The sequence below is a fragment of the Lithobates pipiens genome, unplaced genomic scaffold, assembly GCF_037356315.1.
Source record: "Lithobates pipiens isolate NorthernLeopardFrog02 unplaced genomic scaffold, aLitPip1_a1.2 Scaffold_13, whole genome shotgun sequence".
NCBI classification, from domain to species: Eukaryota; Metazoa; Chordata; class Amphibia; order Anura; family Ranidae; genus Lithobates; species Lithobates pipiens.
Window position 1 is genome coordinate 100634987 of NW_027507718.1, and position 27084 is coordinate 100662070.

At 42.5% G+C, this 27084-nt stretch overlaps 1 protein-coding gene across 4 annotated transcripts in view; it reads left to right on the top strand.

Annotated features, from left to right (window-relative positions):
* Nucleotides 1-13515, top strand: part of SUSD1 (sushi domain containing 1) — a 321740-nt gene extending 308225 nt beyond the window's left edge. For all 4 annotated transcript variants that reach the window (XM_077475343.1, XM_077475342.1, XM_077475344.1 and 1 more), the window contains one exon: nucleotides 12307-13515. In XM_077475343.1, coding sequence (XP_077331469.1) covers nucleotide 12307 — 1 coding nt within the window. In that variant the 3' untranslated portion in view covers nucleotides 12308-13515. The remainder of the gene's footprint in view (nucleotides 1-12306) is intronic.
* Nucleotides 13516-27084: the final 13569 nt, after the last annotated feature.

Below are 27084 nucleotides of genomic sequence, written 5' to 3' on the forward strand. Positions count from 1 at the left end.
AAACGAGCCTCGAGCTCGATTGCGTCACTTCCGGTAGCGTCCCGACGCGTGTTCGTCACGGTCACGTGATGTATAAACGAGCCTCGAGCTCGATTGCGTCACTTCCGGTAGCGTCACGTGACCGTGACGAACACACGTCGGGACGCTACCGGAAGTGACGCAATCGAGCTCGAGGCTCGTTTATACATCACGTGACCGTGACGAACACGCGTCGGGACGCTACCGGAAGTGACGCAATCGAGCTCGAGGCTCATTTATACATCACGTGACCGTGACAAACACGCGTCAGGACGCTACCGGAAGTGACGCAATCGAGCTCGAGGCTCGTTTATACATCACGTGACCGTGACGAACACGCGTCGGGACGCTACCGGAAGTGACGCAATCGAGCTCGAGGCTCATTTATACATCACGTGACCGTGACGAACACGCGTCGGGACGCTACCGGAAGTGACGCAATCGAGCTCGAGGCTCGTTTATACATCACGTGACCGTGACGAACACGCGTCGGGACGCTACCGGAAGCGACGCAATCGAGCTCAAGGCTCATTTATACATCACGTGACCGTGACGAACACGCGTCGGGACGCTACCGGAAGTGACGCAATCGAGCTCGAGGCTCGTTTATACCCTACACACGAGATTTATATGTTTGTGAGTATTCTATCCATTTTATTTGAATAAACTTCAACATTGTTCAAAATTACTACGCTATGGGGCTCCCTTCCTCCTTATCTGTTTAACCCCTCACAGAATACCCAACTGCCGAGGTACCCCCCCATGCTGAGTACTGCTGAGCGACCATTTAAAGAGACCAACACGGCGCAATAGACAGGAGACGTCAGGATTTGGGGACACAGGAACAGGACCTCGAGGGATAAAGATTACCAGGAATCCTGAGGATATATATGTTATATGCTGTTACCTTACAGCTGTAAGGTAAGGGGACACCCATATCTCGACTACACAGGACCACGTGGGATATATTCACCATCACCACTACCACCTCCGATTACATCGCTACTCTATAGTGCACATAAATCCAAACACCAGCACCGTATGCGATTTCCTTGTTATATGCGATTTTTGATATAATCGCCACCAGTTGTCGCACAACTTTGAAAGGACACATTTTGATATATGTCATTGTGCAATCTATATAATTTTTTCTGTTTGTTTATATAGCTTTTTAATTATTGTGCACACCTTTTTCGATTATTTCTAGAGAGATTTATTCTTTTCTCTTTCTTTTACACTAACATTTTTTATGCGTTTTGTATTTTTATTTTTTATCTTCTGCCAATCTCGCACAATTGTATTTGCTTCACCGTACTTATACTATTTATTATATGGTAGAAAGACACCCACACGTATTCATTTTATATTCTCTTCCTGGCACTGGCACTTTATGCGATTTTTGTCAGTCACAATCAACCACTCTCTGCACATAATTGATTTATTGAGTTAGTGACTGTTTTATGTATATTGTTTTTATTTTATGGTGTAGTAGATATTTCCACAGACCTATTTACTGTCTAGCACTGGCACTTTTTATGCGATTCTGTTAACTTTAACATATCGCATCAATAATCACTATATATTTTGTTGATTGCTTTATGTATATTATTTAATTCACTTTATGATGTAGGAGATATTCACACAGACCTACTCATTGTCCAGCACTATCACTTTATACGATTTTGCCAATTCTAAAAAATCGCATTGGGAATCACCAGTTTTAATTATTAGATTTTTTCTCGTTTATGCCTTTATATTCACTGGATGCTTATTCCAAACACTATTATGTTATAGTAGTGAGGGTCTCCTATCATTCCCTCACAAAATACGCACATTGGTTTCTTATACACCACCCTTTCAGTCTGGGCGGTAGTACACTTATTACCTAATAACTTTGGTGCTTATAGAATTTATTAGCTTTTCAGGCTAAATTTCCCAATTTAGTACCGCGCATCACTACTCCTTGCCTTCTTTATCCTGTAATAGGGGTTCAAGTACCCCATTTTCAGTGTGTGCAGCGGTACAAAAACTAGATTTCTTCCTGATTAGGCGCAGGAATAACTCCTTTTATACTAATCCTAGTAATGAGTTTATATCCTTAATTTCTTTTTACCTTAAAGTGTATATAAACAGTCACAGTAAACTTCTCTTATTTGCTTCCTTTTGGTCTGGTAATAGCTTTCCGACCATAGAACTTGCACATATGGTGGCAAGGTAGCTCTGCTGTGTCAGATCACGTACTATGTACGTGGCCTGGCACTTCCGGGTAGGGGGCGCACAGTGCACACTGCCAACCTCCTGGCTGTGCTGTGATTATACACAGCAGATGCTGATCAGCGGGTGCCAGCCAATGGATGACCACCGGCACCTACCGATCGTCTGAAAGACACACAGGACAGAACCCTGCCTATGTAAACAAGACAAAGCTCTGTCCTGTCAGAGGGGAAGTAATAGGCTTTCTTTCCAGGGAGAAAGGCCATTACTTCCCTTTGTAAAAGCACCTAATGCAGTACACCTTGGCTAGGCACACATTTAAGCCTTTTTTCGCCCTAGATATTTAACCCCTTCCCAGCCAGTGTCATTTGTACAGTGACAGTGCATATTTTTAGCACTTATTACTGTATTAGTGTCAGTGGTTCCCAAAAAGTGTCAAAAGTGTCAGTAAGGCCCCTTTTACACTCAGCGGAGTCCACCAGCTCAGTAGGAGCTCGCTCCGTTGATCTCCACTGAACCGACGGATGACAGATTCGTCTCTGCTCACGGAGTGGAGAGGGACCTGTGAGCGCCCCGCTGATTCCTATGGGGAGATCGGACAAAAATAGACAGCATGTCCTTTTCATCAGATCTCATCCGATCCACCAGACGGATGGCTGAACATATCTCCATACGTCTGTCTTGAGCGGATTGGATGACAGGCGGGTGTCAGCGGACACATCTCCGCTGACACTCGCTTGCCCATAGGAGTCAATGGGTGGCCCGCTCAGATCCACCTGAAAAACAGACAGACGGATCCGAGCGGGATTGTCGTGTGACAGGGGCCTTAGTGTCCGATTGTCTGCCGCAATATTGCAGTCCCGCTATAAGTCGCTGATCGCCACCATTACTAGTATAAAATAAATAAATAAACAAATAAATAGAAATTCCAGTATATCCCATAGTTTGTAGACGCTATAACTTTTAACTTTCGCGCAACCCAATCAATATACGCTTATTGGGATTTTTTCTTTAATAAAAATATGTAGCAGAATACATATTGGCCTACATTTATGAAGAAATAAAAAAAATTTTTATTGGATATGTTTTAAAGCAGAAAGTTAAAAAATTGTTGTGTTTTTATTTTTTTTAACATTTACAGTCCTTTTTTGTATATAGTGTAAAAAATAAAAAACACAGTGGTGATCAAATACCACCAAAAGAAAGCTCTATTTGTGGGAAAAAGGCATTTTATTTGTGTAAAGTGTTGCACGGCCATGCAATTTATCAGTTAAAGTAACGCAGTGCCCTATCTCAGAAAATGGCCAGTTCATAAAGGTGGGCAAATCTTCCGGAGGTCAAGTGGTTAAAGGGATTGTAAAGAGAATTTTTTTTTTTTTAAATAACAAACATGTTATACTTACCTCCACTGTGCAGCTCGTTTTGCACAGAGTGGCCCCGAACCTGCTCTTCTGGGGTCCCTTGGCAGATGTCTCTGCTTCCTCCTGCAGGTGCTTCTCACGTTCATGCGAGCTCCCTCGCATGGTGAGAAGCATCTGTGGGCGCACTCCCGTGATACAGCCGGCGGCTATAGCCGCTCGCTGTATCACCCGACCCCGTACCTCCGGTGCTCCGCGTCAGTGGATGTGATTGACAATCAGCGGCCAGGCTGAACGGTGGAAAGGACGTCGGGGGACGAGCGCGGGACATTGAGGGGTGAGGTAAGTAAAATGGGGGGGCTGGGGGAGCCGGCACTGTCAGATGTTTTTTCACCTTAATGCATAGAATGCATTAAGGTGAAAAAACATTTACTTTTACAACCCCTTTAAATGCTATTAAAAGTGTTTTGTTATATCTGACCAGTAAGTACAAAATATGCCTGTTTATCTTGCTAAAAATCCAGTGTGCTTACAAGTTCCTGTGTACTCTTGTTATTTCAAGCCATCCTGCCCAGGTAACCTCTGTGAATTACAAAGCACCCCCTGTGTTATAAAAAGGAAGAAAGGAGGAGGTATTCTATAGTCCCAACACACTTCTTGTCCTAGTGTGACAACACTGCCCCTTCATAGGTACAGTATAGTAAGTGTATGTTGTCACTCTAGGAAAGGAAATGTGTAACTAGCATAATCACCAGTTGAAAATAATGCAAAAAGCCTAAATGAAAGAAAATGAATGCAGCCACCACATCTAAGCACTGGTAAGCTGCAATATATGTATATTTGTTTGTGAGTTTATATACATCTAAAAGCAATCCTTGGCTAATATTTACCCCAACCACTGACAAGTACTAATTATTTGGCTTATAAATACCTTATGCCCTGTACACATGGTCGGACTTTCCGATGAAAAATGTGCGATTGGATCGTGTTGTTGGAAAATCCGATCGTGTGTGGGCTCCATCGGACTTTTTCAGTCGGAATTTCCTACACACAAAGTTTGAGAGCTGTATCTAAAATTTTCCAACGATAAAATCCGATCATTTAAATTCCGATCATGTGTAGACAATTCCGACGGACAAAGTGCTACGCATGCAATAAATTACAAGACGAAAGCTATTGGCTACTGCCCCCTTTATAGTCCCGTCCTACGTGGTCTACGTCACCGCATTCTGAACGATTGGACTTTCTGACAACTTTGTGTGACCGTGTGTATGCTAGACAAGTTTGGGCCAAAATCTGACGGATTTTGTCTTAGGGAATTCTGACCGTGTGTACAGGGCATTACTGGTGCATATTTTATTAACAAAGACTAGTGTGTTTAGAGAGTCCCAAGTTTTCCTTATTGGGCCCCATCTTGATTATTATATTGTATAGAGAAGTTGGAGTCAATATTTTTTTTTTTTACTTTCAATAATTTTTATTTAACAGAAGTGCGTGAGAGTACACAAAAAAAAGGTTACATTCGCAAAATATCTGTACCATTACAGTGTATGTTAACAATGTGACGTATTGTTAGATACAATAAGTGAGACATAGTATAATGCTTCTAAAATATATAATCCATCTAGTAAAACAGAGAAAGAAAAAGGAGGACGTCACCTTGCACCTTGTACCCCAATTGGGAACACACTGTACACAGGAGCAAGGGAGTACTCCCATGGTAAGGGTAGTAAAGAAGTCAAACCCTGTTGCATTGACAATATATTCAAAATAAACTAAGAGGAATGCAAAGTACCGTAATGTTATCTAACATGAAACAGTAACCGTAAACCTAGAGGAAAATAATGGAGAAGAGAAGTCCATAATAAATGGACTAATAGCGATCCGCTAACTATTATGTAGATGAAATATATAGGAAGGGGGGAAGGGGTGAGGATAGGTGAGAAGAAAGAGAAAAAAAAAAAAAAAAAAAAAAGGGGGGGGGGGGGGAATGAAAGGTGGAATAGGTACATGTAGGCATGTGAGAAATTCTTCTCATATTAGATGAGATGAATGTTCAAGGAGGGCCGGACATGAAAGATTTGTACCAGTCTAACCAGGGAGTCCAGCGGATGATGGATTTAGACAATAGACCTTCCGAAGAGGCATACATACGTTCGTATACGCCATGTAAATGTGTTGTTCGTATAACTTCAGAACGTGAGGGAGGGTCAGGGGATTTCCAGTTACGTGTAATGGTCAACCGTGCTGCTAGGCACAAATGTGTGACAATATATTGGATATGGTGAGGATAGGTGTCAATTCCAATATTTAGGAGTGCCAGTGCTGGGTTAGGCGGGGAGACAATGTGAGTGAGAGATGATATGATTACAAATATGTCTGTCCAGAACTGGGTTATTTTTGGGCAAGACCAAAAAGTGTGATATAGGTTGCCAGGGAGGCCACATAATCTCCAACAGGCAGGGTCAGTCGTTGGACTATATCTATGAATCTGCCATGGAGTGATATACCATCTAAGGTTTATCTTGTATGTGAGGTCCCAGAGATTTGCCGATTTCGTAGCCAGAAATATGGCCCGTAAGGCAGTTTGCCATTGTTGTGAGGAAAATGAGGAACCCAGTTCAGATTCCCACTTTAGTAAAGGGGGTAATTTCTCAAAAGTATCTTTGCCATCTAATAATGCATAAAAAAGGGATATCCCCTTGATGGACGATGAGGCATTAGAGAAATATGTCCATGCCACTTTCGGGATATTGCGACGGAGGGAAGGGGATTGAACTAGACAATGTGATATTCTGATATAAGTATAGTATTCTTTGGGTGGGAGCGAGTATTTATTTTGCAGGGAAGTAAAGGAGTATAGGAAGTCACTATCATAGAGATCAGCGATATAGGAAATACCTTTGTGTTTCCAAGGGGAGAGTTGAATGTCTTGGGTCAGAAGATTAAGAGTTTCAATGGGGAGTGGAATTGTACATGTGGGAGCTGTAGCAGGAAAATGCATAGTGAAATATGAGAATGCTGCTAGTGACGCTTTTATGGTTGGAGATAAGGAATTGATGGATGAGTTAGTATCAGGTCTAGAGATAAGCCAGTTACGTAGATTATTTCCTGGCACCTGAAAGGCTTCCATGGCACACCAGTGGATGCTAGAATCTGGAGTGAACCAGGCTTTGAGTTGGGCCAGGATAGCTGCAAAATAATAGTCTTTAACTACGGTGTATCCTAAACCACCTAACTTTCTGTGTTTCATAAGTGTGCGATGTGATATTCTAGATTTTTTTCCTAGCCATATAAAGTTATGAATTATCGACTGAGTCTGCCTGAAGAAGGAAGTAGGTATAGGGATGGGTAACGCCCTGAACAAGTATAGTAACTGAGGGAGCTTGAGCATTTTGAATGCCGCAAGTCTGCCAGAGGTGGACAGTGTGAGTTTGGAGATATTCGGTAAGTCAGATGAAAGTGTGGCAAGGAATGGAGGGAAGTTTGCTTTGTACAAATCTTTGGTGGAGCTCGTCAGATTAATGCCCAGATACGTGATAGAGTTTGTGGACCACGCATAAGGGTACTGGACGCTCAAATGTTGTCGTTGTTCAGGGGATATCACTAAGGGTAGTATGTAAGACTTGGACGCATTAACCCTATAGTAAGACACGTAACTAAATTCATCCAATAAAGTTTGTACCAAAGCCAGGGAAGAGGTAGGATTGGTTAATGAAAAGATCACATCGTCGGCAAAGAGACTAATCTTGTGCTCACAATCGCCAAAGGGAATACCTGAGATGTTAGTATGGGATCTAACTTTAGCAGCAAGAGGTTCTATTATTAGGTCAAAAATTAAGGGGGAAAGGGGGCAACCTTGGCGAGTGCCATTTGATATTTTAAAATCAGTAGATAACATGGAGGAGCAATACACTTGCGCTGATGGAGAGGAGTATAGGGCCAAGATTGCCATTAGGATATGACCCTGGAATCCAAATTTTTCCAATGTTTGCTGGAGATACTGCCAGTGAACCCTATCGAATGCCTTCTCCGCATCCAAGGAGAGAAGCAGAGAAGGCATCCGATGGGTCGCTGTGTGATGGATGATATTTATCATACGACGGGTCGCATCAGACGTTTGGCGCCCTTTGATAAAACCAGATTGGTCAGGGTGTATCAATAATGGCATTAAGTCATTAAGCCGATTAGCTATTACTTTGGCATACAGTTTCACATCGTGGTTGAGCAAGGAGATAGGTCTGTAATTTTGGGTTAAAGTGGGTTCTTTCCCTGGCTTCGGTATTGTGACGATTAATGCTTTTAACATTTCCTGGGGGAAAGAGGCAGAGGAGGCAGCGGAATTAAACAATGGGGTGATGTATTTGGTGAGAAGATAGTCATATTTTTTATAGTATTCTCCTACAAAACCATCAGGACCTGGGGCTTTGTTGGGAGGTAATGATTGGATAGCCTTCTTGATTTCTGTCTCTGTGAAAGGTGCATTAAGGTCATCTAGTTGTAGGGGGGTTAAACTAGGCAGATCAATGGAGTCTAAAAATGCTTTAATTTGCGCTGTCGAGGGTTTGGGTTGAGTCGGATTATCTTTTAGGTTGTAGAGTGAGCTGTAGTATGCACTGAAGGCATTGGCAATATCTTGCGGATTAGTCAATTTAGAATTAGTGTGGGGATGATAGATGTAGGGCGGTCGGGTTTTAGCGGAATAACCTTTGATCCTATGAGATAGAAATTTACCGGGTTTATTATTCTCAGCGTAGAATTTCATTTTAAGTCGCTTTTGGAATTTGTCGTGAGTTTCTAGGAGTAGGGCCCTAAGGTCCAATCTGAGAGCAATGAGTCGTGATTTCAATGTTGGTGTAGGATTTTGTTTATTAAGTAGATCAGTGGATTGTATTTCTGCCAATATTTTGTTCATTCGCTGCCTCCTCTGTCTCCTATCCTGAGCACCTAATTGTATAAAGATTCCGCGCATAAAAGCCTTATGCGCGGACCATAAAACAGCCGGATCATCAACTGAGTTCTCGTTACATTCAAAAAAAGAGTTTAGATTGTCTGTTAGAGTTTGGTTGTACAGTGGAGATTGCAGGATCGAGGTATTTAACCTCCAAAGGTAAGTCGGAGCATTTCTGTTAGTGTCTTCTATAGTGATGCTTACAGGGGAATGATCGGACCAAGAAGTCATATGAATAGTAGAAGTAGATATTTTTTGCAGGGTCCATTGGTCTGTAAGAAAAAGGTCAATGCGAGAATAAGTATTGTGGCAGGGGGAAAAGAAAGTGAAATCCTTTTCGTCTGCATGTGTGCATCTCCAGACATCATAGAGGCCCAGTTCATGGAGTAGAGAATTCAATTCTGGTCGTCCTCTTTTGGAGAGAGATGTAGAGTCCATTTCTGGATCGGGGGTACAATTAAAGTCGCCACACCATATAGTTGCACCTTGTTGCATTGAATGAACTTTTCTATTCAGTTTCCGAAGAAATCGAAGTTGGTGAGTGTTTGGGACATAGACGTTGACGATGGTGTAGGGTGCGTCATTAATATGGCAGTTCAAGATTAAGAAGCGGCCTCCAGGATCAGAAAGGCATTGATCTTGTTGAAAGGTTAGCGAGTTGCTAATAGCGATTAGAACACCCTTCTTTTTTTGAGGTGCATTAGCGGTGTATACAGTACTAAAGTTTCTATTGGTGCAAGAAGGAGGATTACTGGATAAAAAGTGTGTTTCTTGAGCGCAGATTATATCGCATTTAGATTGTTTAGCCAAGGCCCAGAGAGAGGACCTTTTCGCAGGATGATTTAATCCTTTGGTATTAATCATGACAATTTTGATAGTCATAGTGCGTATTGAGGTGTAACAAAGATGAATGGGGGTACCTTATAATTACTTAGCAGGTCGGATGCCAACAGGTTTCCGTACGGTTGGATGAGATGCGAGGAAGGTGATGTAGTGTGAAGAGAGGTCTTCAAAAGGATGTGTGCTGGGTCAATAAGAGGTGAAGACAGCAGGGTCTGGTAGAGAAGTTTAGCGCAGCTTCGGAGTACCTGTAAAAAGAGAAGAGAAACAAAAACAAAAAAAAGGGGAGGAGGGGGGGAGGGGGATAGAGCACTGGTCACAAGAGGAAGCTGTGCTGATGGGGGGTTTGGGCCCAAGGGTTGATTGATGAGGGAAGATTGCTTCCAGGCCAGGAGTATATGTCAATTAGATGAACGGTAGAACAACAACAAAAAAAAAAAAAAATTATACAACAAAAAATAGAAACCAGCACTAACAGTGCTTAGGGCAGAGACACAACACAACAGTGTCTAGGAGCCCTGGATGGGGGTAAAAGTCTAGTGAAACCGAGCGTGAGCAGGGATCACAACCACAGAACATAGCCATATAGACGGACCTCAGCCATTCAGGTAGATGGAATGTGACCATAGTCCCTCTGAGGTAAGGGGTGTGGCGACATGGTTCCCGTGTTACTTTGATCCATAGGCACCATATCATTGTTGGAAGGAATAACATTCCAGGTTTTCAGCATCCGTAAACCCTGCTGTACTGAGGTTACGACATGTTTGGTGCCTGCGTGAGTGATGGAGAGTTTGGCAGGTGCAATCCACTGGTACTGGATTTGGTTGTTGCGTAGGGTTTTAGTGATGTTGTTAAGTTGCCTGCGTTTACTCAGGGTATGCTGGGATAAATCAGCAAAGATCTGTAATTGAGCATATGGATCAGGGAGTGCTGGTAGCGCTCTTACTTTTTGCATAAACTGCTCTTTAAAGCGGAGGTCCACCCTAAAATGGACCTCCGCTCATCGGAATCCCCCCCCCCCTCCGGCGCCACAATCGGCACCTTTCAGGGGGGAGGGGGGTGCAGTTACCTGGATAATCCAGGTAACTGCACCCACTTCCGGGCTAGCTCTCTGCGGAACGGGGGGTACGTTACGCCCCCATTCCGCAAGCGCCCGCCCCCTTCAGCAAGTGCCCCGCTGCCTGCTGGGAAACACACAGCTCCCAGAGGCAGCGGGGACCGTCCGGATTGCGCCGCGCGGCTCGCGAATGCGCAGTAGGGAACCGGGAAATGAAGCCGAAAGGCTCCATTTCCTGATTCCCATACCCAAGATGGCGGCGGGACCCGGCAGCCGAGCGAGCGATCGGCTTCGGGTGCCGACATCGCGGGCGCGCTGGACAGGTAAGTGTCACTATTTAAAAGTCAGCAGCTGCAGTATTTGTAGCTGCTGGCTTTTAAAAAAAAAAAAAAAAACGCGGAGTCCCGGTGGACTCCCGCTTTAATGTGAAAAAAGTGTACCCTGAGAATAACATCTCTGGGTACAGAGTCCGGCAGAAACGCAGGTTTTGGCAGTCTATGTATCCGATCAATAAGCAATTCCATATTTTTTGCTTCAGGCAGTAGTGCTTTAAGCAGGCCTTTAGCAAAGGCAGGCAGATCAGTATTTTGAATGGACTCGGGCATTCCTCTGATCTTGAAATTATTTCGCCTGGCTCTGTCCTCTAAATTTGCTAATTTGTCGGTCAGCCATTTAGTTTCCTGTGCCTGTGCCTCATGCGAATCAATTAAATCATTAATGGTGGCAGTCATGGTATCCATGTTAGATTCCAAGTGAGTGACCCTGGTATCTATTAGGCCCAATTTGTTATCAAATCCTTGCATGAATGAGAGCATATCGGATTGTAGAGAACTACGGAGTGAAATAAGCATCTCTTTTAGGGTGGTATCAATAACAGTTTGTCCCATGGTGGGGAAAGAGGCAATGGCATCTGGCTGTGGGCCTAGTGCAGGTGTATGAGAGGGGAGCTCTCTTAAATTACAGCCATCGCCATCTATCCCTGAGGCATCCAGCCTCATTTTGCTTTTGACTGGGCTTTGGGTAGTAGGAGTCCCAGGGGGGGAACGGAGTGGATCGCCACCCTGCGAAGAGCTTACCACATTATTAGGTGAGTCTCTGGATGCAGTGTTTCCATGCGAGGAGGATACAGCTGCTGCGTATGTGAGGCTTCCTGACGGAGCGGCGCCATCTTGGCCTCGCCGCGCCGACGGCTGGTACATAAAAGCCGTCAGTTTGCGGGGCGGTCTGGAGTCTTTTCGTTTCAGCGACATTCTCCCGTGATGGAGCGGGAGATTAGGACGGTCACCGTGCGTTCGGTATGGGCTGAGGTTAGCTGGAAGTCGCTCAATGCCGCTATGTATGTGGAGAGCTCAGTTCTCAGGCGGCCATTCCAGTCACGTGCCGGCCACGCCCCCAATATTTTTTTTTTGAATCACAGCCCTTATCTGTGACAGTCATATGCTGCTGCTTTCTACATAAATCATCAGCCAAGGGGATAGGGTAGGAGATGAGGGATTAGCCTGGTTCTATACTTACTTTCAGACACGATCCAATGTCTTAGCCCGTCTCCCTTCAGTTTGCATATGTGTGCTGCAGACCAATTAATTGTTATAGGAAAAAGGCCAATGAGTACAGTTCCCCATAGTAATGACTGGGGCTTCTGCACTCATGAGAATGGGGAATAGTAAAGGGTAACTTCATTAAAGGTGAAGCTGTCATTTGAATTTTACATAAAAAGTATTGCATTAACAAAAACAATATGGAAAATTATATTGCTTTTCTTACTAAGTTTTTCCATCCAAGCCACAACTTACAATGTTCAATATAATTCTTGTACACATAGCGATTCTTGGTATATGTATGTAATTATTTTATGTTTCTTCCTACAGAAGTACTACTTAGAGTGTCTTCTCAGCCATCAATGTATGGACTTTATCCTGAAAAGCAGGGGTGTTCTGGATTAATTAAGTCAAACCTTAACTTAATTCCCAAGACATGGAGGAATAAAGAAGTTACCTCTTTTCCAGGAGAATTATGGTGTTTTTGTGGTTACTACTGAGATAATAACTGTTGGTCAACTAAAGACTTAAAGGAAGAAAAGGAAGAATATCTGATCCCTTTTTTTTGTTTCAGATTATGGCATGGAATATTTATTTGCACTGTAGTTTAAATCTTAAGGATAACTTGCTTTAAATTAAAACTTGAGCTCTACAATAGACATACAATGTTTAGCCACAGTGTACATGTAAATAGTTACCTCTAAGGAGAATATCCAGTTCCTTTCACTACCCAAACTTTATGTGGTTGGATCTATGTCCAATGTGTACCACAGAGGAAGGCACAGAGGGTGAAGTCTATCTCAAGGTGGCCATTTATCACTATAAGCCTATCAGACACATACTATTTCCATGTAAATGCAAAGCTGTGCAATAAATTTGATCTTTTGCTTAGTTAATATTCAGTTATGTTTATAAAAAAACAAAAAACAAAAAAAAAAACATTATATGCCTGTTGCAAGTCTTATTCACTAGTGCAATTATCTTTTACATTTAAGCTATGATAGTCTAAGCCCTTGTACACACGGTCAGACATTCTGACAACCAAATCCGTTGGATTTTTTCCAACGGATTTTGTCCGAAACTGTTGCATACACACGGTTGGACAAAGTTGTCGGAAAATCCGATTGTACATAACGTGATAACGTTATTTTGTTACGACGGGACTACGTTCAGGCTAGTAGCCAATAGCTTTGGTCTAGGAATTTGATCTGAGCATGCGTGGCACTGTGTCCGTCGGAGTAGGCTACACATGATCGGAGTATGTCCGATCGGAGCATTTTGTCTGAAATTTTACCGGCAAGTTGGAAAAGTTGGTCCGATAGGACACATTCTGTCGGAATCTCCGACCGTGTGTACAAGGGCTTACTGTGTCTGTTTTAAATTAGTTTTTAGTTTATTGTATTTTTAACTTTGGAAATACTGGTGACTTTTAATGACTTTATTAAAATTTCTTTGATGTATTTATATTTGTTTTGTTTTACTTATTTTATCATTTTCAGCTGGATGTTTTATGTCTCAATAAAAGTAATTAAATTATTATATGCTGCAGTCATAATTTGCTATTTCGTTTATGGGTGTTTGTCTGTGTGTCAGAAGAATAAGTATAGGCGGGATATGGAGGTTCAACTCCTCATGAGCATCCGTCCTTCTGGTCCCTGGCAAAGGGATTGACAGGCCACCAGGAGATAGGAGAGACACTTTTTTGATAATAGTAAGTAGCTTATGCACGACCGGACTTTCCGTCAGAATAAACTCTGACCGTCTTTCCGATGGAGTTCCGCTGAAACAGACTTGCCTACACGATCACACCAAAGTCCGTTCGTTTAGAATGTGATGATGTGCGATGGGACTAGAAAAGGAAGTTCAATAGCCAGTAGCCAATAGCTGCCCTTGCGTTGTTTTTGGTCCGTCGGAATAGCATACAGACGAGTGGTTTTCCCGATAGGGATTGATTCCTTCAGAAAGATTTAAAACATGTTCTATTTCTAGGTCCATCAGAATTTTTGAAAAAAAAAGTCAGCTGAACCCCACAGATCGGAATATCGGATGAAATTATTCCGTCTGACCTTTTCTGCCGGAAAGTCCAGTCATGTGTAAGCGGCATTAGACATGGATTTTCAAGGTGCCCAAATAGATCACAAAGCAGATTAAAGGTACATGTTTATTACAAAGAAATCATAACATTACAAAAATATAAGGGCAGATAAAACAATGAACAACATTAAACCCAAAAAAAAAGGAAATGGCGCTAATATAGCCTTATTATTGTGCATAAAATGTTATTAATAATCAACTAAAAAGTCCATAGACAAATGTGAAAAGACAATGAACAAGCTGCTTAAAGCGGAGCTCCACCCTAAAGGGGAGCTTCCGCTCATTGGAACCCTCCCCCCTCCAGCGCCACAATTGGCACCTTTCAGGGGGGAGGGGGGTGCAGGTACCTGTACAGTACAGGTATCTGCACCCACTTCCGGCATAGATATCTGCAGAATCGACGCCCCTTTCCACAGAATCTACGCCCCTTTCTGCAGGTCCCCCGCTGTCTGCTGGGAAACACACGGATCCCAGAGACAGCGGGGACCATCCTTATTGCGCAGCGCAACTTGCGCATGCACAGTAGGGAACCGGGAAATGAAGCCGAAAGGCTCCACTTCCTGATTCCCATACCCAAGATGGCGGCGGCAGCACCCGAGAGACGATCGAGAGATCGGCTTCGGGTGCCGACATCGCGGGCGCGCTGGGCGGGTAAGTGTCCTTATTTTAAAAGTCAGCAGCTGCAGTATTTGTAGCTGCTGGCTTTAAAAAAAAAAAAACGGCGGACTCCCGCTTTAATGCAGGATTGTTCAGGATACCTCCCTCACATCAATTCACTAAGAATATCCCATACCAAGCAACTACAGCATACAAATGTATTTATATAATTAAATATTGCATTAGGGATATCCAAAGGGGGAATATTGACCTTGACACTTTTCGTAGGGTCACCATACTTCTTAAAGAGGAATAGGAGGGAACCTTATAATACTGTAAATGATAACCGCACATTAGATGATGACATAAAATAACATACAATGAATATACCATACTACGAGATAAAGTCGCTCACCATCCATACACACAAAGGGTCCAAAGGTGGGGTGCAGACATGAGTTCCCAAAATCCCCCCCCCAAGGCAGATGTGTCTGCTCCTATAATTTTCTTTGCACACGTGTGTAGAGAAATAGGAAATAGGAACGAGATAAGTGCAAGCACAGGATACATGTAGATTATTCTTTAAACACAGTCCTTGGCTCTCTGCATGTCTTTCTACCTTCCTGGGGGCCTATTTCACAGGGCTATATTGGCTGGACTCTACTTTAAAGTGGCTTCTGGACAACCAGGGTTGTAGTGGTATCTCAGTCATAGAAAAGGCAGGATAGCAATGGAAAGGCTCCTGTATTGCTTTCCAATTTAGTCAGCCATTCACCACCATGTGGAGGACAACTGTATTCAGAACACTCCATTGCAGCAATCAGCCAGTATCCTCAAGGGGTCCCGTGAGGAGGGGGAGATTATTGAAGCTTCCCACATCCTTAGACCCTAAGGCCCAAGGACAAGGGTCATGGCAGATGTCACAGATGCATCCATTCAGGGCAAAAGTCCTAGAGCAGTGATTCTCAACTAGGATTCCTCCAGAGGTTACTAGGGGTTCCTTCAGCATTGGGCAATTTCTGCCTCTCAGATAAGTTCCCACAGACACCATTCATCTTTTTAACTATCTGTAAGGAGGTAATTCTTCCCAATGACCACAAGTGTAAGGACCATTCTTCCCACTGACCATCACACTAATGTATCATGAGTTGTAGATTTCCCTGAGACCTGAGAACTATTTCAAGGGTTCCTCTGTGTTGAAAAGGTTGAGAAAGGCTGTTCTAGAGGGAAGAGTATGTGCATACAGGCATTTAATAACACTCCCAGCATGCATCAGCACCCCCCCCCCCACCTGCCAGGTATTTAACATTCCTAAAGTGGTTGTAGAGTCTATTAATTTAATTAAAATAGTAAACAATTTTATATTTACTTTCTCTGTGCAATGGTATTTGTTTTTGCGTCTGCCCCATTAGACACACACCCTACTGTCTGCTCACTATATTTGACTGACAGCAGCAGGAACCAATGTCTCCCACTGTTCTCAGCAAAATCTATGAAATCAGGAATAGTGGAAGAGAAGACCTACAGACTTGGATCAATACAGGAGTCAGGTACAGTAAGTGTTAGACCCCTTTCACACTGGGGCGTTTTCAGGCGTTTTTCAGGCGCTTTAGCGTTAAAAAAAGCGCCTGTAAAGCGCTTGAAAGAAGCTTCATCTGCAGTCCTAATGTGAAAGCCCAAGTGCTTTAAGAGCCCTTTCACAATGTCAGTGTGACGGACTGGGGTTTATATGGTCACAAAACAGACACCCCAAAGCAAAGTACATATTCATTTTTTTTTATATTTCTAAACATATCCCTTCTATTCTATTAATAACCAGTAGATGGCAGAGAAGGTACACAAACAGAGTCTATATAAGGCCACACACCATGTGACTGGAAATTAAACTACTTCCAGCCATAAAGTCAGTGGTCATATCTCATGCTGTTTGTGTGATTCTTTGCAGGTATGTACTCTAAATTGTTCCTAATCTGTATTAACCTGTGATAGAAAGATTCCTAAACATCTTGAGCAGATGCAGAAAAAGTCTCAGCAGATTTTATGCTATTGTTTTGCTGTAATTAGAAGTTTAGAACAGCATGTGTCAGAAACAAGTGAAAAGTGCATAAGAACATGAAAATACTGCATTAGTCAAAACAAATGTCTATGATAAACACTAAACCTTTCTAAATAGGTATATTTAAACCTGATTTATTGGAAATTGCATAGATTTATAGAAGCACATGTTTTCTGTTATTTAATATAGAAAAAAACCTATTATATGTAAAGCTTATGTATTGCATCATACAGACATGCAATGTGCACCATCTAGTGGTTAAAAAAGAGTACTACCATGAAAATATTTGTATTAAAGCAATACATTGCTAGTATGATTATTGCACACTTAAAATGTACCAGAGAGATAAAGATAATTATCTATAACACTGAATAACAGGGATATATATGTTATTAAATTTAGTAATGTTCATTGTTATAACTACGTTTTAAAATACTTTAGTTAAAATCGGTATTATATATATTGTTAATGTTTATAAACATGTGACTATAAAAATGTAAAAGATGTATTGTTATGTAAAAAAAAACTACTTCCAGCCATAAAGTCAGTGGTCATATCTCATGCTGTTTGTGTGATTCTTTGCAGTCCACGCCAAGCTGATCACCTTATCTCATCGCGTCTACAATCATCGGCTCTCTTAATTCACATTTTGAGACCGGTAACATTTTGGTGGCTCGTGTGCCGGGATTCGTTGTGTTACCAGTGAGAGGGAAGTGCGAGACAAGCGTGAGCCTGCTACAGAGCTACAAGGAGAGTCCTGAGTGTCGTCTGCCTTGTGAGTGCAAGTCTTCAGATTGCAACAGAGATGGCGTCTCCTCATCGTGCGCTGATGTGGGATATCCGGAAACAAATTCATCTGCTTAATGAAGAACAGCTGCATAGCCTCGCTATTATGCTGGAAGATGAAAGAGACGTGGACGTTCCATCAGTGACTGGTACCAACGAAATGGAACTTGTTGAATTTATTAAAGACTACTTGAGAAGTGATCAGCTGGAAAAGTTGGAAGATCAAGGTATGTCTTACCTACTCATTATCCAAGACAAGATCAATGAACTAAAACTTAACAAGGAAAGTACACCAACTGTGGACATTGCAACCGCTGCAAAAAAAATAAGTAGTGGGACTGCAAGGACTGAACAGGTATCGGAGGTGGTGAGATTAACTGATGTTGTTGCTTTGTTGCCATGTAGAGAATTTAAAATGCATGGTGGTGTAATTTCAGATCATGGTTCGGACATGAGTTACAGTAGCGTGTGCAGACAAATTGACGAGGGTCTAACAAAAAAATTCCCTGAATCTGAAATTATACGCACAGTGTTGAGAATAATCAAACCTGGTAATTTTAAAGATATGTTGACTGACAAAGATGATCTTACTGTTGCTGAATTGAAAAGGTTTTTGAAGTCACATATGAGAGAACGAAGTGGTAATGAGTTATTTCAGGACCTTAGCAATGCTGCCCAGCAAGAAAGAGAAACAGCACAACAATTTGTTCACAGGCTAGTGGGGTTAAAACAAAAAGTTCTGTCTACATCACAACATGATAGGCAAGAGTTTAACTATGACAAAAAACTGGTGCAAGGCATATTCCTTCATACACTGTATCAGGGACTAAATGAGAAAAATTCTAATGTTAGACGAGATATCAAGCCTTACGTGTCTGATTTGACAGTAACGGATGACTTTATCATAGAGCAAGTCACCAGATCAGTTCATGAGGAAACAGAAAGGCAGAGACGCTTAAACAGTGCACCTAAACATAAACCTCTTACTGTTCATTCATCCCAGACACCAGGGAATAGTGAAAAAGACACCTTGCAACAGAGAGTTGAGGGAGATGTTAAAGCAAATCACACTGCATTAATGGAACTAACAACACAGGTCTCTGCTCTCACAAAGAACCTGGAAAAGATGATGAAGCTAACTCCTATTGTTGGAAACCAAATGACTAAGCCACTAACCAATGTTCAAGTTCCAGATACAACTCACTGCAAGCCCAGGTGTGATGATTGCATTAAACGAGAGAGTCAGAACTGCTACCATTGTTTCTACTGTGGTTGGACAGGACACAGAGCGGTTGATTGCTTGAAGAAAAGAAGGCAGTCGGGAAACGACAGACGGTCACTGGGAAAGGGACAACCAGTGACCACCTCAAATGATCTGTCCCATGCTAAGGTAAACAGGGTATTCACCCACCGGTCAACTAGAACACTCCCAAAAGAGAATGGATTCTCCAAACACCACGTAGCACAATTAATTGGAGGAAAATGCCTACTGTCATGTCGGATGAATGGTGTTCCAGTTGACATGTTGATGGATACAGGAGTTCAGGTCAGCATTGTCGGGAAGGCATGGTTAGAAAAGTTTCTACCCAGCGTCTCCATTAGGCACATACAAGATTTACTTTGTGATGACAACTTATCCATTACAGCTGCAAATGGTTCTATCATTCCATTCATCGGGTGGATTGAAGTCTGCCTGGAATTCGAAAGTAGTGGACATGGAAACTTAGCCATTTATGTGCCAATGCTGGTGAGTGACTGCTGTAATGACAATCCAATTCTTGGGTTTAATATTATCGAAGAATTGATCAGAGAAAACCGTGACCGACCAAACAGTACCCAAAACCTGACTATCTTGCTGAGTGAAGCTATGAAAGTAAGACAGAGTGTAGCGAATAACATTGTCAATGCTGTCAGTCAAGCAACTGACCCAGGAGAAATATTTGATAGTCGTATGGTCAAAGTGGGGAAGAAGGGACTCCAGATTAAAGGAGGCGAGCTCTGTGAAGTCAAATGCAGAATTAGAGCGTGGCCGAAAGGAGGAATCATACCATTTGAACCACTTCCCGAATATCCAGTTGAGGAAGGACTTGAACTATTTCCTTCAGTGGTAGATGTGCCAAATGGGTTCTCTAAACTGGTGAAGATACCTATACTGAACCGTGCTCAACATGACATCTACCTTCCACCCAGAACAGTATTGGGTACCATCTCTCCAGCAGCTGAGATTCTACCATTGTCTCCAAACAAAGACGATGGAAAGGGAATTGACCAGAAGAAAAGGGTGTTTCATGTAAACCAGTTGAATCAAGTGGACACTGGAAATCAGCTACCCACTAACAAATCTGTTAAGTGGCACCCACCTGTCAATTTGGAAGATCTCTCAGAAGAAGAACAGGAGATAGCGAGACAAATGTTATATGATGAATCAGATGTCTTTGCGCGAGATGAGGGAGACATAGGATGCATCCCTAACCTGAAACTGAGGATAAATCTGAAAGATGAAACTCCTGTCCAGAAACGCTACAATTCGATACCGAAACCCCTATACAAAGAAGTGAAAGAATATATCCAAAACCTTCTTGACCGAGGTTGGGTAACAAAATCTTCTTCCGCATACTCATCACCAGTTGTTTGTGTTCGAAAGAAGGACAGTAGCCTACGACTATGTGTTGACTTTAGGGAGTTAAACCGAAAGACTATCCCAGATAGACATCCACTACCCAGAATACAAGATCTGCTGGATAGCTTAGGAGGATTTACGTGGTTCTCAATCCTGGACCAGGGTAGTGCGTATCATCAAGGCTTTGTGCATGAAGACTCCAGACATCTGACGGCTTTCAGCACCCCCTGGGGACTCCTGGAGTGGAACCGTATTCCATTTGGATTAACGAATGCCCCAGCAGCTTTTCAGAGATGCATGGAGAATGTATTAGAGGGCATCAGAGACAAATGTTGTTCTCCATACTTGGATGACGTACTTTGCTACTCCAAAACTTTTCAGGAGCATGTCAATGATATTAGGCAAGTGCTTAGTCGAATGCGTGAGCATGGTATCAAACTTAGACCGAAGAAGTGTGAACTCTTTAAACGACAGATTCGATACCTTGGACGAATGGTGTCAGAAGAAGGCATAAAAATTGACCCAAAAGATCTTGAAGCGGTATTACATTTGAAAAGGAAAGAACCAAAAACAGTGGGAGGGGTCAGATCTTTGTTAGGATTCCTGAGCTACTACAGGTCCTTCATTCAAGATTTCTCTCGACTGGCTAAACCACTGTATGAACTTTTGCAGAACACTGAGAAAGAATCTGCTACATCCATCCCCAAAAACAATCGGAGGGAATCTACAAAGAAAAACGGGAACAAAGCACAAGTGCCATCTAAAACACTGATTCAATGGACGCCCAAACATCAAGCTGTAGTATCCAGACTGGTGGACATGCTAACCAATCCACCAATTCTAGCATACCCTGATTTTGACTTACCCTTCATCTTACACACTGATGCTTCCAATGAAGGCCTAGGTGCTGTACTATACCAACGACAAGGAGAAAAACTTTGTGTTATTGGGTTTGGCTCCAGAACATTGACTCCAGCAGAGCGCAATTACCATCTTCACTCTGGTAAACTTGAGTTTTTAGCTCTCAAGTGGGCAGTCTGTGACAAATTCAGAGATTACTTGTACTACGCTCCAACATTCACCGTTTACACAGACAACAACCCATTGACATATGTATTGAGTACTGCCAGATTGAATGCTGTGGGTCATCGCTGGGTTGGCGAGTTGGCCGAATTCCACTTCGATATCAAGTACAGGCCAGGTAAACAGAATGCAGACGCAGATACACTGTCACGATTTCCGGTGGAACTCACAAAGAATCTGAGTGAGTACACAGAGCTTGTACCATGTGAGGTTGTGTCAGCTATGTGGCAAGGGAGCAAAGCTGTTGACGAAGAAGAGGCATTATGGGTGGCTTCATTGACTCTTCACTCAGAAAGTGATGTGGCCGAAGAATTGCTGAAAGGACAGACAATCTGCCCAATGACTCAGGAGAATATCAGAGCATTACAACAAGACGATACCAACATTAGAGAAGTGGTCTGGCTTAAGGAGAACGACTGGATTCCAAACCACAAAGAAAAGGAGAGTATGACCAGCAAAACAAGACGTTTGATACATGAATGGAATAAACTCAGAGTCGATGAAGGAATCCTCTACCGACACTCTGGAACCCGAAAACAGCTAGTTCTACCAGAAAAGTTAAAACCATTGGTCTTAAGAAATCTTCATGATGACATGGGTCACATTGGTACTGAGAAGGTAACCCACCTAGCACGTGAACGATTTTACTGGCCATTTATGCAAAAAGACATTGATGAATATGTGCTGAAGAAGTGCAGCTGCATCAAACAAAAGCGTCCAAATATCACCGAAAGAGCACCTATGGGTTCGATTACTACCAGTTCACCTTTGGAGTTAGTATCCATTGATTATCTTCACTTGGAGAAAAGCAAAGGAGGATATGAGTATATACTTGTAATAGTTGACCATTTCACACGCTTTGCACAAGCGTATCCAACTAAGAACAAATCTGGAAAAACAGCAGCAGAAAAGATCTTTCAAGATTTCATACCACGTTTTGGCTATCCAGAGAAACTCCACCATGACCAAGGAAGAGAATTTGAAAACAACTTATTTCAGACATTGCAACGATTGGCAGGGATTTCTCATTCAAGAACTACTCCATACCATCCACAGGGTAACCCAGTGGAGAGACTGAACCGTACTTTGTTACAGATGCTTCGCACCTTAGAGGAAGAGAAAAAGTCAGATTGGAAAGAACATCTTCCACATATGGTTCATGCATACAATTGCACCAGGCATGAAGCCACAGGATACTCGCCATTCTTTCTATTGTATGGAAGATCTCCTCGTTTGCCAATTGACCTAATGCTCAACCTAAATTTGGAAAAGGAATCAGAAAGTCAACCAACATTTACTCAGAAATGGGCATCTAGAATGCAAGAAGCTTACAAAATCGCATCCGAGAATAGCAAAAAATCATCTGCTAAAGGGAAGAAGTACTATGACAAACAGATAAAAGGAGCACCTCTTCAACCGGGTGATCGGGTCTTAGTACGAAATCTCTCTGAAAGAGGAGGACCTGGTAAACTTCGTTCATACTGGGAAGAATCAGTACACAAAGTGGTAGAAAGAATCAAAGATGGGCCTGTGTACAAAATTCAGCCTGAAAGTGGTAAAAAGACTATTTGAGTACTGCACAGAAATCTTTTACTACCAGTAAATGACCTACCAATTGAAGGACACATTCCAAGAGTACCGATGAAACAAAGACAATCAAGTAACAGAAAGGATGCCAGAATGGATGTGGACCAGGAGGAGGAATGTTCAGATGAAGAAAGATGGTATTATCCTTATATACCAGAGACTACAGAAAGTCATGATTGTGTTGTGTCTCAACCAAACTCTCAAAACGTACAGAAAATCCCATTAAGAGTTTCTGCTGAGGAGTTCTATCCTACAACTACCACACCCAATCTTGAACAAGAACAAAATGATGGAACAGTAGTTGGCGACCAAATCTGGGCTACAGACATGGTGGGACTAGACACTGCAGAATTACCCTCATTAAGTCAAGACTTACCTGTGAACCAAGATATGCAAATGGAGAATGATGTTGATGGAGAAGACTCAACTCCTGTCAGAAGATCTACCAGACAAGTTAAGCCTAAAGAGATCTTTACATATGACACACTAGGTCAGCCAAGATACATACCAAGTCAGATTCACACCATACAAACTCCTACAATGCTAGCTACTCCCAGGACATGCCAGGTAGTTAACGTAGCTCCTTGGTGGCAACAAGTACCTATTTGGGTTACTTAAATCCCTAAATAGTGTTCAGATACCAATTGAGTTTAATGTCGGGAGCCATTAACTGAAGGAGGGGAGAGTGTGACGGACTGGGGTTTATATGGTCACAAAACAGACACCCCAAAGCAAAGTACATATTCATTTTTTTTTATATTTCTAAACATATCCCTTCTATTCTATTAATAACCAGTAGATGGCAGAGAAGGTACACAAACAGAGTCTATATAAGGCCACACACCATGTGACTGGAAATTAAACTACTTCCAGCCATAAAGTCAGTGGTCATATCTCATGCTGTTTGTGTGATTCTTTGCAGGTATGTACTCTAAATTGTTCCTAATCTGTATTAACCTGTGATAGAAAGATTCCTAAACATCTTGAGCAGATGCAGAAAAAGTCTCAGCAGATTTTATGCTATTGTTTTGCTGTAATTAGAAGTTTAGAACAGCATGTGTCAGAAACAAGTGAAAAGTGCATAAGAACATGAAAATACTGCATTAGTCAAAACAAATGTCTATGATAAACACTAAACCTTTCTAAATAGGTATATTTAAACCTGATTTATTGGAAATTGCATAGATTTATAGAAGCACATGTTTTCTGTTATTTAATATAGAAAAAAACCTATTGTATGTAAAGCTTATGTATTGCATCATACAGACATGCAATGTGCACCATCTAGTGGTTAAAAAAGAGTACTACCATGAAAATATTTGTATTAAAGCAATACATTGCTAGTATGATTATTGCACACTTAAAATGTACCAGAGAGATAAAGATAATTATCTATAACACTGAATAACAGGGATATATATGTTATTAAATTTAGTAATGTTCATTGTTATAACTACGTTTTAAAATACTTTAGTTAAAATCGGTATTATATATATTGTTAATGTTTATAAACATGTGACTATAAAAATGTAAAAGATGTATTGTTATGTAAAAAAAAACTACTTCCAGCCATAAAGTCAGTGGTCATATCTCATGCTGTTTGTGTGATTCTTTGCAGTCCACGCCAAGCTGATCACCTTATCTCATCGCGTCTACAATCATCGGCTCTCTTAATTCACATTTTGAGACCGGTAACATCAGCGCCCAAAAAACGCTCGTAAAGCTCTGCTTAAACTAGCAGCGCTTTACCAGTGTTTTTCGAGCGTTATTGGGGCGCTTTTAACCCCTGCTAGTGGCCAAATAAAGGGTTAAAAGCGCCCACAAAAGGCTGCTACCAATAGCGTTTTTCAGGCGTTTTTCAGGCGTTTTACAGGTGCTTCCCATTGATTTCAATGGGAAGGGGTGCTTTAGTAGCGTTGTATTCACCGCTCCAAAAGCGCTACAAAGAATCTGCTTGCAGGACTTTTTTTGACTCCCTGCCAGCGCAGCGCCTCAGTGTGAAAGCACTCAGGCTTTTACATTGGGATTGCAGTTTCAGCTTCTTTCAGGCGCTTTTTTTAACGCTAAAGCGCCTGAAAAACGCTCCCGTGTGAAAGGGATCTCGGTGTGAAAGCACTCTGGCTTTTACATTGGGATTGCAGTTGCAGCTTCTTTCAAACGCTTTACAGGCGCTTTTTTTAAAGCTAAAGCACCTGAAAAACGCCCGAAAAACGCCCCAGTGTGAAAGGGGTCTTAGGGAGGAACACACAGTGGAAGTTTTTAAAGCGTAAGGCAGAGAATGCAGTAAAGCCTCCTACACACTATTGGTTTTTATCTGAACGGAAAAAAATGACAGCTCAGGTCAGAGCCGCTGTACTAACAATCCGATGTTAGTGCAGAGGTCTGCCCTGCTGTTCTATTGTGTTCTGGCAGGGTCACAGTCCCCCTGCCAGAACACTCCTGTCAGTACTCTCAGCCAATGGCTAAGAGCTCTGACCGGGAGACGGTCAGCAGACCTTTTGCAGTCATGACCCTTTGACAGAAGCTGGCTAGCTTCAGTCAGACTGGCTACCATACACAAGGGCCGAATGTCAGCTAGTTTCTATTGAACCAGCCGATGCTGCCCTACATTTGGCCCCTGTGGACTAGGCTTAAGATAAAAAACCTTTAGAACCATTTTAACACAGAATGTTATCTCTAGCACACCTTGCAGGAGCAAGCTCAACACAGCATATGACTAAGGTTATACAATACACGCCTTTAGAACACTAGCCAGGGCACAGCTAAACTTACTAATTCTCTTACTAAATCACAAAAATACTAAAAGAAAATTTGAAAAAAACACTACATCCCTACAATACCATCTAAATATATTTCACCTGCAGCGCTTTCTATTGTAATGCTTGAATATAATTTCTGTGGTCTGTTGAACGCAGTCTGACCTGTTGTAAAAAGATATGCTCAGTGGGCAACAAATACACACACACACACACACACACACACACTACTGTACTAACTACATTTAAAGAGTTTTTTTTAGCTGTGTCTTTCAGCTGTTTGTAACCTGGTGTCTCCTGCTCTTAAAAACGTAATTCCTGTGAAAACCATCCTACGCTTAAAAATGCCCCCCCCCCAACACCTATTCTGACTAACCTGCAATGGTGGTGCATCCATTAAGGGCTCCCTCTCTCCAGCCACCCCCCTCTATGTAAAATGGATAGATTCATGCTTTGCATGAATCTATTTATGGCCGCTGTAGCCACGCCCTATTCAGGCATCCTGCCCCTTTCAGACCCCGGGCACCTGAATTACAGAGGCCGGGGTGTTTTTTGAAGCACCTGATTAGAGCCATAGGCTCTAATAGGCTTCAAAAAAGGTGAACTGCGAGTCCACTCAGGTATGTTAGCAAAGCAAATTCATATATTACCTTTTCTAACACTGAACCGCCTCTCCACCAATCAGGAGGCGTGGATCTAATACTGGTTACCTGATTGGCTGAAGGCAGCGGTGATCCTATTGGCTGTCTAGCAGAATAGAAAGAAGAGGTGCAGGGAGCACACAGGAGCCATGGCCTGACCCACACTACCCGTCCTACAGCTTGCCTCTGTCACCCACTGCCTGACCCGCCACCACAATGAAATAAGCTCCAGGCAGACAGGGGGCGATGGGCACAGTGGCTGTGTATTATGGGCACAGAGGCTGCATATGATGGGCACAATTGGCTGCATATGATGGGCACAGAGGCTTCATATGATGTGCACAGTTGGCTGCATGTGATGGGCATAGTTGGCTGCATTTTCTGGGCACAGTTAGCTGCATATGATAGGCACAGTTGGCTGCATATGATGGGCACAGTGGCTGCAATTGATGTTTTTGTTTCAGTATTTCTCAGAATTTTTCAGCTCGTTTGCGCCCCCCCAACAATTTTTGAGCACCAGCCGCCACTTTTAACCTGTATAAGAAAAGAACTGTATACTTACCTATTTTCAGGCTGTTCCCATCAGGGGTGGATCAAGGGGGAGCAATGTGGAACTTGCCCCCTCGAAAAATGGATGTGGGTGAGAGAGCAGGCGGGCCGGTGTTGTACTGAGATCAGTTTCCCCAACAAAATCTGTTTCCCCTGGCTCTCAGCTGAGATCAGAACCCTGCCCCTCCAGCCCTCTGCACTGCTGCTCCTCCTACTCAGTCTCTCCCCCGAATGCTAATAATGCTTCTACCGCCCCCACTCCTGGTTTTCTGGGGAAACCTATTTCAGTAAACAGACACTGGAAGTTCTCCCCGCAGTCCCTATTATGTCATCATTATT